The 17,520-nt window shown below is 35.6% G+C and overlaps 1 protein-coding gene across 2 annotated transcripts; it reads left to right on the forward strand.

Annotated features, from left to right (window-relative positions):
- The first annotated feature begins 1,460 nt into the window (after nucleotides 1-1,460).
- Nucleotides 1,461-15,331, forward strand: LOC129887258 (uncharacterized). Of its 2 annotated transcripts, XR_008766312.1 has the most exons (9): nucleotides 1,461-1,650; nucleotides 1,736-1,890; nucleotides 4,165-4,223; nucleotides 4,306-4,401; nucleotides 4,476-4,540; nucleotides 7,115-7,190; nucleotides 7,318-7,374; nucleotides 7,667-7,822; nucleotides 15,186-15,331. XR_008766312.1 is itself a non-coding variant. In XM_055962286.1 (5 exons), exons 1-5 carry the CDS (start codon nucleotides 1,556-1,558, stop codon nucleotides 4,533-4,535), a joined length of 465 nt encoding a protein of 154 aa, XP_055818261.1. In that variant the 5' UTR covers nucleotides 1,461-1,555; the 3' UTR covers nucleotides 4,536-4,800. The 2 variants fall into 2 exon arrangements, 1 of the variants encoding a protein (XP_055818261.1); XM_055962286.1 differs by lacking the exons at nucleotides 7,115-7,190; nucleotides 7,318-7,374; nucleotides 7,667-7,822; nucleotides 15,186-15,331 and having other exon boundaries at nucleotides 4,476-4,800.
- The last annotated feature ends 2,189 nt before the right edge of the window (nucleotides 15,332-17,520 follow it).

Raw genomic sequence — 17,520 nt, forward strand, 5'->3', positions numbered from 1 at the left:
ATTGTAACAAACAAACATGTCATCGTAATTACTAGATTGTATAATTATTAGCCTAGTAATTATTATCTTAATAATTACACCAATTTCAATTATCAGGTGACTTTCCAAACAGATCCTTAAGGAAAATTCGCACTAAGATTTCTTCTTATTAATTTCCCAAAAAGTTAAAGAAAATCAAAGAGCAAAGAACATTTTTTTCCCTATCAGATATCAACCTTAAAATCAATTAGCTAAAGTTTGGATGTGACAGATCCAAGCTTCAAATTTGTGGCGTCAGGTAACTTTAGCTCAGACTACTAATTTTATGTTTGATATTCTATTGTTAAAATTTACTTACATGACTAGCCTATGTCCATGTTTAGAAAGCTTTAGATTTGACTTAGGGGTACATATAGTATTTTTTTTCTTTGTTATTGTAACTAGTGGTGGATTAAGAATTTCAACTAATCTTACCGAAATAGAAATAATATATTTTTAATTAAAAAAATAGGTTTATTCTTGATCCAGATAATATTTCGCTTTATTAAGAGATTATTTTTATGAGATGAAAATATTTTTTGATAGATGGACGAATGATGCAGTGACACGTGAAAAGAAGTCAAAGCAGGCCAATAAAGATAGCATTGAATTACATCTTCAGAATAAGACCAGTAAGAGCAACCCAATTTGAAAAAGATCTAGAGTTGATATCACCTTGTCCGATATATGTCGATTAGGACCATCTATCTCTGATAACACAAAATTGGATGCCAAATCATAGCTGAACAAGATAATGATGAGATAAGCTTACATGTCCCTCTATCACGAAAGATACTGAAATTCTCACTGACCATTTACACACCTAAATTAGCTTTAAATAAAGATCTTATGGGGCAACATTATATTGATAGATGATATATGCTTTGTAGAATTTACTATAAATAGGTATATAGTCATTTGTAATAGGAATTTTGCAATTTATGACAAAATTTAATACTTACCATTATTAACGCTTGTATATAAAATTTTTATATTTTCAAGTTTTTTGTTTAACGTTGTTTTAAATTTACTACTCACGTTCATCATCCAAATCTAATATATTACTTTATTTACTATTATTCTTTAATTTATTGTTATTCAATTATCACTATCTATGTCTTTGTTATTTATTAGGAAATTAATTTAATTTGCGTATTCTTAAATCTCACTACGAAATTTAACTATACCGTTTTAGGGGTTAACGAAGACGAGAGGGATGAGTGGTGTTTTAGAGGGTTGGCTGAAGTTTTTTTTTTTTTTTTTTTTTTTTAAATTTGGACAATTTCTCGATTTGTGCGTGTCATCCTTGGGTTGGCTAAAGTTTGATGCAACTTTTAAAGTGTTTTTTCAAAAGGAAAAAATAGGAAGTTGCTATTGGAGTGCAAATTCCCTTTTATTAAGCATCACAGAACGTCGTCGTTTTGTACATTAATTCTTTTAGAAACTTTTAGTGGCGTCCTTTTTCCCTGTGGGAAGAAATAGGATCAATTTCGCCGGTGTTGAGCCCTAGTAGCCTGGAAGAAATTTAGGTCCGGCGATGGAGCAACTGAGTGAAGAAGAGAAAAAGGCGCTTCGTGGAAGCAAATTCGCACCGCTTCCTTCTGCACTATCTTCTTCTCGTTCTCAACCTAGGTTAGATGTGGTTATAGAGCTGAAGGATTCATATTATATAGGATTCGAACTAGTTTGTTATTGATTAATTGGTTTGTGGTTGCAGGCTGGCTCATCCAGGAGGATCAATGAAGACGAATAAGGCAGCAGCTTTAGCAAAATTCCTTGACAGGAAATTACAGGACCCAAGCGGCTTGTCCTCTCTTGATCCCCGTCTCATTGAACTCGCCGTCAAAAATGCTAAACACACTCTTCAATCCAGTACTATTATTTTCTTTTAATTTCTTCTTCCATCATTCCATTTATTCTTTACCCACTTCAATTGTGTCGAGTTTTACATGATTTCTTTATATTAAATTATGCATTATGACAGTCCACTACTGATATTTACTTCAACTCTTGAATGTGTGCTCTGGCCCTTTCCCAGAATCTTGAATGTCTTTTTAGTAGCAAAGTTTTGTACGATTTATTAAAGAAAAAATGATGCACTATGAGAAGGGGAGTGGAGGCGGTGGAGCAATGATAAAAGTCGGTCCCCTGTGATCAAGAGGTCACGGCTTTAAGTCGCGACCAGCCTCTTGCAGGCATGCAAAGAAGGCTGCGTTATAAGACCAATGTGGTGTGGCCCAATGGCTGATTCGGTATTTTCTCTTAAGAGGGTTTGAAAAATAAAAATGTAGTGCGTAGGATTTAACTTTGAAACTTCAAAGTGAATTTTGAACTCCCTAAACCACTGAGTAGTCCTGTGTTCAGGGGATTCAAAATTTATATATACACACTAAAATTTTTAAAAAATACCTTATATATATTGTGAAATATTTTGCCAAGGGGTTCGGTTGAACAAATTTGGCCCTCCTAGATCTCACCCTTTTCTGTCCCTTTCTAAAACCCTTCTCATAGAGGGAACTTAGTGTGCCAGGCTGCCATTTATAAGATGCACTAAGATTATTGGTACTGCTGTTTACTTCTGCTCTATTTTATCAAATCGTCACTGCTGCTCCCTTTTGCTCTTTACCTCATATGTTATGCTAATTTCTTAATCACATAACATGTGCTACAGAATCTTGAATAGGCTTTTGTGTTTTACATGATATGCACAATGACATGTGGATCCAAGTATGGGTTAATGATTTTATCCTTTACTACTATTTTTCATTACATCATTACTTCTTACTCCAATTTGAACACTTGAAACTTTCTTCCGGTTTCTTTGTTGGTTCAAGGGTACTACAGAATATTGAATATCCTTTTGAGTTTCACATGATTCTTTTAAGGTTTAAATATGCAATACTCTATACGTAGCATACATCATTGTTGATGCCATTCTTCTGTACTTTGTTGCTATCATACATCTTCTTGATGCCATTAATAAACACTATTTACTTCATCAAAAAAAATAAATGCAATACTGGCGATTGCTGACTTCATCACGTATCTCCTTCTGCACCACTGTGCAATACAGTGGTTCAACTTGGAGAAAGTAGATTTTATATATGCCCCTAGATCATAGTCTGGCTAAGTTTATTGTGTCAGTGCATGGAGTATTTCGGGGGAGTAAGTTCCCTGGTTGGCTTGTAAATGATGCCATGAACTCTTCTGGTCTTTTGATTTCCTTATTTTAATACAGTAATATATACATATCTTTGGTGATTTTTTGTTTTTTACCAGGGCACCTAATTGATGCTGTTTTAAATTAGCATTCGATTTATCTTAATTTGCAGTTGTGTCCCCTTGTTTTTCTGGATTCATTTGGAAGCCGAGTACGGTATATACTTTGTTTCTACTCGTTACTCAGTGCCATTTATTTTCCATAAGCTGACATAAACTTCAAACTTAGAAGTTAGAACTCTTCCAAAATAATAAACATTGGTATGTTTGTGGAAAACCTTGTGATCGTAATAGGTACTTTTTATCAAAGTGATTAATTGATCTAATTGAAGAAACATTAGAATTCAAACTTCCTTACTAGAAAAAACCATTTGAATTCAATTTTTTCCCAGATGACAGTTTTTTGTGCAAATATACCATTTTAAGCTCTTCTTCAGGTTGAGTAGAACCTGAATGTCCTTTAGAAGGCAGTTCAAAAGATATACAGTTCTAAGGATTTTCATCTTACAGAAGTGGCGTTTGAATCCGTGTAAAAGTGTAACTTAGATTTGAAATTCATCTCAACTCCGAACTCAACAAAATAATAATTGGATGCTGAAAACCAATATTAAATCCTACATGACCAGTTGAGGTAGATTATACATGATGCTCTGTATTTCAATAGAATTTTTCAAGTCAAAAGTTGTGTTACTTGATTAGGCATTTCAAACTTAACATCAATTTGAGGTTTAGTGCTGGAATCAAACCATAAATAATATGAATATGATTTTAGTTTGTAATGCTATATGAAGTTGCTCATTAGCTGTCAATGAGTGATAGTATTCATCTTACAGAAGTGTCATTCATTTGCATGCTATTTTAGTTTGTTTTAACTTTGAATATTGTGATAGAGCATAATTATTCTCTTACAATTTGGAAATGGAACAGGTGGGGCATCAAGTAGAGGAAGAATTGTTCAGCATGTGGATTCTTTCGGTGATTCTGAGGTTCTTGATTTGTGATTTCTGTGAAGATGTCAAAGTTCTATCAAGTATTCATGACTGACTAATTTTGATACAATCTTTCCAGGAATCTGCTGAAGATGAAGAGATAAAAATATCCGTCCAAAAAAAGAGTAAGAAAAACAAAAAGAGGAAGAAGTTGAAGAAGGAGAAACAGCACAAGGTATTCTATCAATTTAGAGTGTGTATCGTTTATCTTTTGCCTTCCAAGTTAGTCCTGAATGTGGTTTTTGCCAGAAATTGGAGGAGTCTTCAAGTGGAACGGCCAAAAAACCTAAAAAGAAGCTGAAACTATGATCTACGTGAGCTTTCAAGCATTTATGTTGTTAGATTATTGGAGCTCTAAATGGATAGATGGCATGATAAGAGTCGCTAACTTGTTCGAGATTTTACAGTTGCAGAGTCTAACCTCCACATTCCACATTCCATCTTGGTTTCTCAAGTTTAACTATTATTTCTTGCTTGGCCAGTTGTGCAATTATTCCATTCTTGTATCATTTTACTTTGTGCCATGAGTTTTTCGTCAAAGTTATAAGCTTTAATGACATTCATAGTTTAAGGATATATTTTTTTTTGATGAGATTGCTCAAGGTTGTCACTTGGTGGTTTAACCTGAGTGCTTTAAGCCGAATAGAGTAAGTTTTGACAAGATGTCTTACCAGTAACATTTGGGAAAAGAGGCGTAAGGGACCTCAGCTGTCTTAGGATGATTAACCGATATGGCGGCTGGATTATAGTGACGGTTGCATGTCGGTTCGGTCTGGTATTTAGTAAATACCCTAAATCGATAACTAAATTTATAAGATATTTTGTATCAATTTTTGATAAATATTTTTGATTTTTAACAATTCGATTGTGGTTTCAATTGATATGAAGATACTCCTCTATTTTTATTTTTATTTTGCTTTCTCTTGTTTTCATTTGTTCATATATACACGATTTTCATACTAAAAACCGTATACGAAGTACAGAAAGAAGCAGATTACAATATGGGTATCATATTAATTAGGAGAGATGAATATATATTATTTAAAAATTATATAAAAAATACTTTAAATTATAATAATTAACAACTTAAAATATCAAAAAAAAGTTATATTAAAAATTTGATTAATTTTTATTTGTATTACATAATTTTTTTTTCAAAATATATTTATTGAGTCCGTTCTAGCTCAGGCTTCTTAGATAGTTTCAGTAGTATATGGGAGGATTGATTATTTGGATAGTGTAGCCTTTTTTAAAGCCACTCTTTTAAATTCGTTTATAGAAGTAGTAGCTATATGAAAATAGTTTCCTTGTTAGTGGAAATTGGGGGCGTCAAGTTGTTTCTAAAAGGAGCAGAATTTCAGAGTTAGAATAGGATTGGGGCAGAATTTATCGGTGCCTATATAAATAGTGGTAGACTGGTATTATTTTGTGTTTTGTTTAGAATGGTGAAGAAAGTAGTGTGAGGGCTTACTTTTGGAACGAGAAACTGAGTCAGAATCAGATTTCAGAATCGGAAGGGCTGTGCGTCATTATTATTCGGAGGAGATGCAGGAGGCTTCATCGTTGTCGATGCCAAACTTGCTACCGTTCCTATGGTACCTTTTGCTCTACTGTCATCCTCTTTGATCTCTCCAGGCTACTCAACAAGGATTCATCCTTGTTTTCCATGCTTCTATCTGCTACTCTTCAATTTAGCCCCGCAGATATCATACAAATGTCTAATAGAATCTTTTCTTTCCTTTTCACCCAATATCATCAGTTTTCTCAACCACAACCTCAACCTCCGTACGTGATTACGCTTGAAATCTCCCAAAATCTCATCGATTATACATCACATTGTTCTGTTTCTCTACCACCTTCTCCCCCTATTCCATCCTTTGTAGGTTTGAAAAACACTGGGACGATGAAGAGGAGCTTCTCACTAGCGCCCGCAGTGTCTCTACCACTGATTACATGAATGATCCATATCATAGCTACACTGGTGACATCCTTGAGTATCTCTACGCATTTAGGGAATAAACTGGTGAAGGTGGAATTTGCCCAACCAAACCACCCATTCACGCAGATTTACCAAAAGGACTAAAGCCACTCAAACCCTCTCCCTCTCCGACGCGCATATTCAACGACTACATCTGCAGAGATCTAAGGGATGACACTTTCCCTGTTTGCTATGAGGATTTTAAACACAAGAATGAGGTGATAACAACTAATTGCTTGCACGAATTTCATAGTCACTGTCTCCTAATATGGCTACCGAAGAATAACACATGCCCAACTCGTAGATCTATCTATCCTTTGCATTATTCGCCCCTTTCCAACTGCGGTAAACGTCCTCACCACAACATATTGGAGGAGCCTAACGGTAAACATCAACATATGGGAGCTTAGTGTTTTAAAAAAATTTACTCTCCCATTTTCATTTTATGTCAACTTTTTGATGCGGCAAAATTTTTGTATGTTCGTAAACAATTTTTGATATCATATTGTGAAGCCTAACGAACCTTCATGTGCTAGATAACATCTTGGAGAATGTGTTGGCTAATGTTTAATATATGTCTTTTCCTTTTATACTTGATGCAGATTCTCTATTCTTTTGGTATCATCAAATATCAATTTCATGACACTGAGTAAATAATCAACATTGTGTTTGTAATTATTGCGGATTCTCTCTTCTTTTGGTATCATCAAATATCAATTTCATGACACTGTGTAAATAATCAACATTGTGTAAATTTGATAGTTGTGTTTGTGGTGATATTATTGTAACATTTTACATTGTAGAACAATAAATGACGTACACTGAGTAAATAATCAATATTGTGTATATTATTATTAAGTCGTAAAAATGATGAAAATCGTTAACTAACTTCATTCTACTCTATATTCAGGCTTATTTATCTCTTCGAGGGGACTGCATCTGTGGTTGGGCTGATTGTCACGATGACTAATCGTTACTGCAACTTGGTACGACTTATTAAAATATATTGAATTTGAGCATGAGGAATATGGTGTACTATATGTTTTATCCGTTCACGCCTCCTGTCTCCCTTCCTCTACACCAGATTTAACTTTCTGTTTCTATTTGTTTCAGGCTGGAGGAGTAGAATAGCAGATGATATACTAGAATGCTAGCTTTTTGTCATCTAATGTATGGAATTGCTCTAATACTTCAATTGAAAAATACACTTTGTCTAGAATATAAAGTCTTTTTGCCAAGCTATTCTTAAATCAACATCTGGAAAGATGATTCCATGCGTTATGTCGTAGCAAAACATTGGTCTAACTGTGGAAAAGAAAAAAATATTTTTAAGAGAAGTAAATACCTGCTCAACACTATCTCTTATATCTGTTCATGGTTCTGAATTCTAATGTTTAAATATTGTAGCTGAGTTTCAGTTTCGAGTATTTGCTGTTCAAGTAACTTGATTATGGGATGTCAGGTAGCAAGTGACAGTGTACAAGGAGCATGCTGGAACGTCTCAAAGATGTGCTCGGGGGAAATTTTCAGCTGAATATTTTTAAAACATTTGAGATGACATCCCCATTAGCAGCAAGTCATTGGTATTTGAATGAGTTGAAGAAGAAGCGTTTGGGAGGTATGTTGTCCCTTCTATAACCCTCTTGCAACAAGAATAGATAAGCTAAAATAAATGAGGAACTATTCCTATGAAAAGAAAGAATCGAGTATCTCTAAAATCTTCCAGTTGGACCTAAATTAGTCTCTTTCTTACTTGTTATTCTTACATACAGTTCATTGTCACCACTGCATTATAATTGCAAGCAATATTAGCTTTACTCGTGGTTTCATTTTATTTAGCTTCTTTCCAACCTTTTGGTATGTTACGACTTGTATATAATTAAGGCTATGTTGTCGGACTCTTTAAAAATATAGTTGGTTGTGTATTAGATCCTTCAAAATAGTACATTTTTGGAGTATCCGACAATACGCAACATAGCTATACGAGATTTTTCCATCATTTATAAAATTGTTTACTTTATCAAAAAAAAAATAAAAAATTCTTTCCAGACGGCCTATTTACGTATTGAACAGAGGCCTTAACCTCTTTGAATATTGATTGTTGATAGATCAAATTTTTCTTTTCGTTTATTATCTGTAACTCAAGAGAGAAGCGTACTTTCTTTCTTTTTTATCCAAGGATTGAACACTCGTCATGTGATATTATTGATTTTTCTTAAAAAAAATTCAAACTATCCAGTTAAATATAAGCCATGTCAAGCTTCTTAGTTATGGAGTGGACGAACAAGCTTTTAATAAAAATTATTTTGTGGCAACAAGTTAATTGCACTAATGTATTATGTAAACATAATTTTTTCCGGCAAATAAATTCCTACTATATTAGAAAAGGCTTAGTTTCAACATGTATATTTAAAGTCATTTTAAGGAAAGCTAAGGGTATCTTTGAGTCTTTACGCATGAATTAGTGATGAGTCATTATTAATAACACGTACATATCTTTTAGTCATTGCACATCATTCCTTCTTCTTTTTAGGAATATTTCAGAAGATGTGTGTATCTATTTTCTTTCTATTATATTAGAAAAGGCTTAGTTTCAACATGTATGTTTAAAGTCATTTTAAGGAAAGCTAAAGGTATTTTTGAGTCTTTACGCATGAATTAGTGATGAGTCATTATTAATAACACGTATATATCTTTTAGTCATTGCACATCATTCCTTCCTCTTTTTAGGAATATTTGAGAAGATGTGTTTATCTATTTTCTCAGGTTCTCTGTAATTTGTCTGTGTTCTTCCTCTCAAGTCTACATGTTGATTTCTTCTTCCCCCCCCCCCCCCCCCCCCCCCCCCCGAATATCTTCCTCCCTTTTTTCTTTGTATTTTCTAATTAGAAAGTATTAAAATCATAAAGCGTGCGAACACTTAGGGGTGGCAAAATCAAATCCAACCCATTCAAGTTTGAGTTGGTTATTGAGCCACTTATTCATTAGTTCAACCTATTTTAATTCAATCCATTTCAACTCATTAAAAAATGGTTGTTATGTCATCCGAATTGACTCGTGGAAAATCTTGTTAAAATATTTTTAAGATTTTTTTTTCCAATTTAATATGTTATATATATCCATAATAAAGAAAAAATAATTTTATTAGGTACTAAAATAGTTTAAAAGAACAAATAAAACAATTAAGCTTAGTAAAAAATGAGTTGGATTGGGTCGGGTCTTAACCCATTATATAACCGATTACCTAATCCATTTTGACCCAAACTAATTTGGGTTGCGTTGGGTCTTGATCAATTGTTATCTTAACCCATTATGATCCGCTCAAATTTAATCCAACCCGTCCAATTACCACCCCTACGAACACCGAACAATTAAAAAAAAAGGAAAAGACTCAAAATATTCTTGAATTATTTGAAAATGTTTAAATATAGTAAAAATTACACAAATTTCATAGTGTTAAGATCTAATTACATCCTATCCCTATTTTTTGCAAAAATCCCTTATTTTTGGTGAATTTCGAATACATAACTTGACATCCGGATACATAGAAGCCTGATACATTGGCTTTGAATCTGTTGCGTTAATTAAGGAAAAAAATGCAAAATCTAATTAAGATCCCATAATACACGTAATCATGTATTTCACGCAACTAATCAACCCTCCTATCTCGTAATAGATTTAACAAATTCGAATTTCAAATTTTTTCAAGTAGATCATCAAAAATCCTTTCAATTTTGATTCAATTTTTTTGTTTGAAAATTTGGCAAAGTTCCATAATGAACATCTCGATTTTACGGAGTCATTAAGGAATATAAGAATCTAAAGTGAGGTATGAACGTTATAAAAATGATGAAATCATTGTTGGAGAAAATATTTCGTTCGTAAATTTGAAATCAGTCATTGCAGCTGAATTGGAGATGGATGAATTCGATGCATCATATAAAGTAATTCGTCTGCAATGACTATTTAAAATGACATGGGAGTGAAGCTGTACTTAGATGTGAAGAAAAATGGGCCTGAATTTGTAGTGTATCCACTCTCCATAAATACATCAGATAAAGAGCCTGGTGAGATACATTCCTTTGATGCAACATCTGGTGCCATTATTTGTGTCGAAGGTTCTAAAAAGGATGCTCATTCTCTTAGTTTGGTTGAATCAAACAATGGTGATTCATGTTATTTACCTGAATTGAAAGTAACAAACTACATCACTGATACAAGCAATGCTGAAGTAACGGAGAAACAATTGTATAAGGATAAAATGATACTAATCGCTATAATGGAAAAATATAAAATTGAGAATAACTTCAATTTCAGAGTAAAAAGATCTGATAGTAAAAGATATGAAATTACTTGTATTGTGTTGTGTAATCGATTTTTGATTTGTGTTTTTTGGATGACTAAATTTGTCATGATACTTGCTATTTCTGTTTCTTGTCTTAAGTGATTAGTAATTATATTTACCAGATACATTAAACACGTAATTGTTGTGCGTAAGATGCTTATTTTGACTTAGATACATTAATGTGTGGTATAATTGAATAATTGAAGTTTAAGATACATGCAGTTTAATTTTGATGTTATCTATCATGACCAAATAAATTAATCATAATACATTTCTACACATGTATCATATTCTTTGTGAAAAGTTCTGTATGTATCAGATCATATTTGTGCCAAGATTTCTTTTTTTGTTTTGTTACCGATACATAAAATTAAGGTTAACGTATATGTATCTAATACATATACATCATTGTATTGTTTAAACAAATGATGCATTTATATATTAAGATGTTACTCGGAGGACTGTGCTTGGAGATGACATTTTCTCCTTGTCTTTTTCACTTGACTCAAATTTGATTAAATAAGGCGACTGAAGGATCTTTGAAGGCACCCTAGTGCATGGAACATGAGTCTTTGTATCGTCATGCAACACAATTTGTTTGCATGAAAGAGTGGTAGGTAATTGACTTTCGCAGAGAAGACGCTCAGCCTCAACTATTTCTTGATGACTGACAACCTTCAATGGTTGAGAAGCTATATGTCACGATCCAATCCATCGGATCGTGGAGGCACCTACTCTAATACCTCGATAGGAGAACCCTCAACCCCCAATTGGTTATAACATGCGAAAAGAAAATGAATCGTAAGATAACACCCTAAATGGATATAAAATTATCATAGCATAATTTAAGCTTCCAAGTTAATTTACAAAAAAAAATACTAACACCCCTAAGTTAGTGTGTGGTGTGATGTTTGTTCCAATTTGTATCGGCATGGTACCCGATCCAATATGTATCGGCGTGGTACCCGATCCAATATGTACCAGCATGGTATCTTATCTAATATGTACCGGCGTTGTACCTGATCCAACAACCACAATCACAATCATAATCAACAATGAATAGTTAACACATTTGCACAATCAAGTAACAAGTTCATTGTATGAGATTATCAACATGAATTCATTTCACATTCACCCTTTGTCTTTCATGAATATGCATTACACAAATATTTCACATGGAACAATTAACATAAATACAAACACTATCACGATCAAAACTAGGTCCTAGGCGCGATACGAAGATTAGAATTTCGAGAGACTCCAACCAAGCCTCTTAGCATATCATACATTTAATTAAGAATAATGAGACTAAATCATAAGTGTAGAATAAAGGTCTAAAAATAAATGTCTCGATAAATGAGAATCAACTCAAAATTCAAAGAAAAAGACAAAATAGACTTCATGAATATCTAACATGCCTATACTACTATGGATGGGGCTTAAGACAAGTTCCTAGCTCACACAAGAGAATAAATGTCGTAAGGAACATAAAGAAAACATAAGTTTCACGTCCTCGAAACATGAGGACTCGCCAACAATAGGAAGTAAGCTCAATCTCTAGCCCCTAGTGGAGTGTGCGTGATGATCGTCCGACCCTGCATTATGATACAGTGTAGGCAAAAAGTGTGCGTTAGTACATGAAATGTACTACGTATGTGAGAAGCATGTATGAACTGTGATAATCGAACATAATCAATATGACCATGTGATGCATGATCAATACCTTGAGAACATGAGTAAAACTTAAAAACACTTTAAAACATAAGATATGGTCAATGCATCATAAAAGCTTGTAGGACATAAAATATACATATGTGGGATAATAACCTTAATCGACATGTAAGACTATGTGAGCTACAACATGAAATTCGATGTAGCTCCCACACCAAGAAGAGAGAGGCTACTTGCCAAGGTAGAATCCATATCATAAACATAAACACTAGCTAAGACATAAAGGCAAACCTACGATGACACGTAGTTTAGGAACCAATTATTGCTACTAGGGTTCCCTCATGGATCCCCACCATAAATTTCGCTCGGTGCTAAATTAATCCAAATGGAATACATAAAACGCAGTCATTAGGAAAGATAAATCAACTAATCCAACATCATGAAAATATATCATAAGAATAGCTTCTTGAAAACCATTATCATAACATAACATGTGGACACTTACCTTTCTAAGCATCTAAATCATCACAACTTGCATATCGTGTAATGACCTTAAGGATAATTTTTGGAAATTCTCAAGAAATTACCATTTTACCCCAGTGCTCTTAGTGTTATTTGATCAATTTGTGTAGTTGAATGTGTTAAAATAGTTTTTGAATTAGGCAAGTTTTTGAGTTTTAAGGAGTTAAGTTACTAAAAAGTGATTTTCGGTACCAACTAGAGCTACGGGTCTCAGAACGGGATTCCGTTAGTTTCATCAGCTCCGGAATGTGGAAATTGGTTTAGGAGTGTCTTCGTTTTTGAATTTGGAGTTATATTGTGAAATTGAGGTGCCAAGTTGGAATGTTTGATTTTAAATGAGCTAAATTTGACTTTGGTCAACAGTTTGAGTTCGAAGATTCGGATTGAATTTCTGATGATTTCGGGGGGTGATTCTAATGCTAGAAAAGACTTCGTTGTAATTTTTAGAGGTTCCGAGGGTATTCAGGGTATTTCAAGTGCCAAAATTAGTTTAGTTGCAACTTATCGAATTTTGGGTCAAAGAGACATCGAATTTGAATTCCGACACTTTCTTTGAATCTAGAATGTCGAGCTTAGTAGCATAGCATATACGGTTTATGGGTTTGGGGTTCCGAACGAATCTCGAGGATCTGATTAGGACCTGTGAAATATTCCTAATTGCTGATATCTGTCACTGATTCGTTCTTCTCCGCGTTCGCGGAGAGACATGCTGCTTTTGCGGAGAGACATGCCGCATTTGTGAGGAGCTTGCAACCCTTTCTCCACGTTCGTAGAGCGATATGCTGCGTTCACAGAGGGTTTCCAGCCTCTTCTCCGCGTTCGAGGGTTGATGTGCCACGTTCGCTGAGTGGGTCCGCTTTCGCGAAGATCATTAAATCCCTGAACTAGTAAATGTCTGGACAAAACTCATTTTCGCCATTTTTGAGTTTCTTAAGCTTCTTGGGGTGATTTTTGAGAGAGTTCTTCGAGTAATTTTGTTGGGTAAGTAAAATTTCACTAAAATCTTTCATATTCCATCATTTATATCATGATTTCAACTCTTAATCTTTAGTTTCAAACACCAATTTTCTTATTTTCTTCCCTAACCCAAAATTAAGGAAAAAAATGATTTCTAACTCGTTTTGTACTCTATTTTTATGGATTTTTCAACAATGGGTTCCTTATTACTAGTAGAATGTGATTTTACTAGAAATTTTCAGATTCGATCCTTTTTGAAATTAATCAATTTTTGGACTATTTTACCTCCGGTTCTGAAACCTATCAATATGAGTGTCATTGGACTCCTTGTGATGTGTATGTTTCATTGTTGATAGTGGGTTGTCAATTCAGACGTTAAATTCAAGGGTTGGTTGTCTGGTAGAAGAATTTGAGTGCAGTTTTGGCAATTGAGGTAGATTTGGCTATCTTTCTTGTGGTTGAGTTAGGGTGATTAGTCAAATTCTATGTTGTAAACTTTGGGATGGGGTAGTAGTGTAAACTAGGACTGATAATGTACTTTGAGATGCCCGTGTGGGGGCTTATTTATATTGTAATGCCTGCGTGGGGGCTTATTTATGCTGTGTAGCCCATGTGGAGGCCTTATTTGCTAACTTATCTGTTTTGAGCATATGTGATTCATGACTTGCTGGTGATAGAGGTGTGAGGAGACTTTTTGACTTGAAATGCCCGTTTGAGAGGTTGAGTTAGAGGTTTTGAGCATACCTGAGTATTGAAATATTGTCGAAAATGGGTGAACACTTAATTTAGGGCATTTCCTTCCCATTATTGTCTATTGAGGGTGAATATCATGTTTAGGTTAAGTTTTGAGAACTTTGAATCTTATATTACATGTTGAGCTGTGTATTAACTCCATGCCTTATATGTTGTGAATGCATTAATTCTCATTCATATTATCATTAATCATTGGGAAGTTGAGAACTGTGGAAATTCTTTTTGAGAAAGAAAATGTGACACATTTTCTATATTCTTGACCACGAGTTAGATGCCAAGGGGAAGAGATATTAGTATCATGAGTCCTTGGCCACAAGTTGGGTGGCGAGGTATTTGATACATTGAGATTGTGATGAGATATATTGTCTACGAGACCCCCATGGCTTCTGCTTGGTAGCACAGCTCGGCAGGTATATACACCAGGCTGTGCGACAGCCTTGATCTTATCATACGATCATATCATTACATTATCATATTACATTGCATTGATATCTATAATATTTGACCTATCTGATTAACTATGATATTGAACTGTATTTATGTGTTTACTTTAATTGCACCGTTCTATATAAATTGGTAGCAGTATAGTCGGAGTGCGACTTTTTTGTGTGCAGGTGGAAGTGTTCCTTAGTTTATTTCATAGGTTTTATTAATTCCTTATATTCAGTCGGTTAAACCTATTGAGTACATGTGGATTGTACTCACCCCTACTTTTGTATCCCTTTCGATGCAGATTCTAGCCAGGGTATCCAGCGCGGTAGTTGAGTTCTAGTGGATATACCAGCATTGGACCAGTGGTGAGATCTTGGGATCCGGATCGTCGCTAGTCCATCTTTCATTTTCAGTCCTTACAATATTCAGAGACTTATGTTGTGTATTCAGACTCAAATTTGTATTAGATGCTCTTAAACTTATGACACTAGGTTTTTGGATAATTCCTTTGTTGCCCTTTATATTTTATTTATTTGTGGTTTGACTTCCCTTTGTGAGTCTTGTATGGTTTTGCTTTTTGGATTACGCATCAGGATGTGATTTGGGAATGACCTCGAATTTTGGATCGTGACAAATAGGTATTAGAGCGCTAGGTTCATCAGTCTCATAAGTTAAAGAGTAGGGTGTCTAGAGAGTCTTGTGGATTGGTACGTAGACGTCCGTACTTATCTTCGAGAGGCTACAATATACTTGTTAGGAGAAATTCCTTCTTTTGATTCCTTTCGCGCGAGTTATTCATATCAAGTGTTGTATACCTCTAATCTATTTCTTCTGCGTAGATAGTGAGGACTAGAGCCAGAGTTACCGAGGGTGAGGTTGCACCTGTTGCTCGAGCCCCAGTTTGCGGGCGAGGCAGAAGACGTGGTAGAGTTAGAGGATGAGATCGAGCGAGGGGAGTTGCACCTATTCTTGGCCGAGTTAGAGAGCCATCACCTGAGCCCGTGTTACGAGGATGATTATGAGCAATAGACTGAGGAGCAGAGGCCAGCCCAGCCTCCTGCGGTTCCTGTTAGGAGTTACTAGTGAGACATTTGACTAGGTTTGATGGTGCTCCGTTTCCTGGTGTTATCCCAGGTACTTCAGGCTCTCCTATCGCAGTTGGTACTACACCGTTAGTTCAGGGGCTTAGTGTAGGGTTTCAGACTTCAGGTTCTTCTTCAGTGCCTTCTATTGTGCCTCTGAGATTCGTAGCTCCGCCAGTTTCTGCTAGTGCTGCTATGTTAGTAGCTGAGCAGAAGAGCTTTGACAAGTTTGTTCGATTGGCACCTTCCATATTTAATGGTACTGCCGGAGAGAAGGTCTATGACTTCTGACTGAGTGCTAGTACAGGTTGTTCAACCTGGGTATTCTAGAGGCATATGGAGTAGCTTACACTTCATATCAATTTACAGGGGTGGCCAAGGAGTGGTGGAGATCGGTTATTGCTCGTAGGCGTACTGGTTCCCCTATGATAAGTTGGGAGCAGTTTTCAAAGGTGTTTCTTGAGAGGTTCGTACCTTATAGCCTACGTGATCAACGCAGGGATGAGTTTGACATATTGGAGCAGGGCTATCTATCCGTATTTGAGTATGAGGCTCGCTTCCATGAGTTGTGTAGTTATGCTATGTTGAGTATTCTCACTGAGTTTGAGCGGATTCGCAAGCTGGTGAAGGGATTCGCAGGTTATCTTCAGGAGGCTACAACTTCCCTTATGCTATCTGCTGGTACCTTTCAGAGTGTTATTGACCACGCCAGGATGATAGAGAGCATTCAGCATGCTATAAAGGACGGGGTCAAGAGGTTTCGTCGACAGGGTCAGTTCGGTGGTCATTCCTCTAAGGGCAGAGAGTATTTAGGTTCAGGCACACATGGTTATCAGAATAGACCAGTCCAAGGTTCAGATGGTTTAGATGGGTCTAGATGCTTCAGGTGGGTCTAGATCGGGTCATACTGGTTATAGTGGTTCTTCGAGCTCCGGAGGACGTATTGATATCTCTGGTTATCCTTCACGGAGTTCAGGACTTCGAGGCTGCTTTGTGTGTGATGAGTTTGGGCATAAGTCCTTAGATTTCCCTAGATGTGCTTCTTCTATTGGACGGCCAGGGACACCGGCTGTTCGTTCACACCCGCTACAGCTATGCGAAGTACTTTATAGGAGACTAGAGGTGGCACAAAGGGTGCCAAGGGAGGAGCTAGAGGTGGCGTTCGCGGTGGTTCGCAGTCTAGAGGTGACCGTCAGGTATGCTATGCTATACCAGGTAGTTCTGAGGCGGAGGATTCTGATGCAGTTATTATGACTATTGTTCTGATTTGCCAGCATCCTGCTTCAGTATTATTTGATCCAGGGGTCTACCTATTCGTATGTGTCTACCTATTTTCATGTGGGTAGTGATTATGTGTGTGAGACTCTTACTGTGTCTATTACTGTTTCTTCCTTGGTAGGCGAGTCCTTAGTGGTGGATCGGGTATATCGAGGGTGTTTGGTAATATTTTCGAGTAGAGAGACCCGTGCAGACTTGATTTCGTTAGACATGCTTGATTTTGATGTGATATTGGGTATGAATTGGTTATCTCCCTATCATGCTATGTTAAATTGT

Source organism: Solanum dulcamara, chromosome 4 (genome assembly GCF_947179165.1).
Source record: "Solanum dulcamara chromosome 4, daSolDulc1.2, whole genome shotgun sequence".
Taxonomy (NCBI): domain Eukaryota; kingdom Viridiplantae; phylum Streptophyta; class Magnoliopsida; order Solanales; family Solanaceae; genus Solanum; species Solanum dulcamara.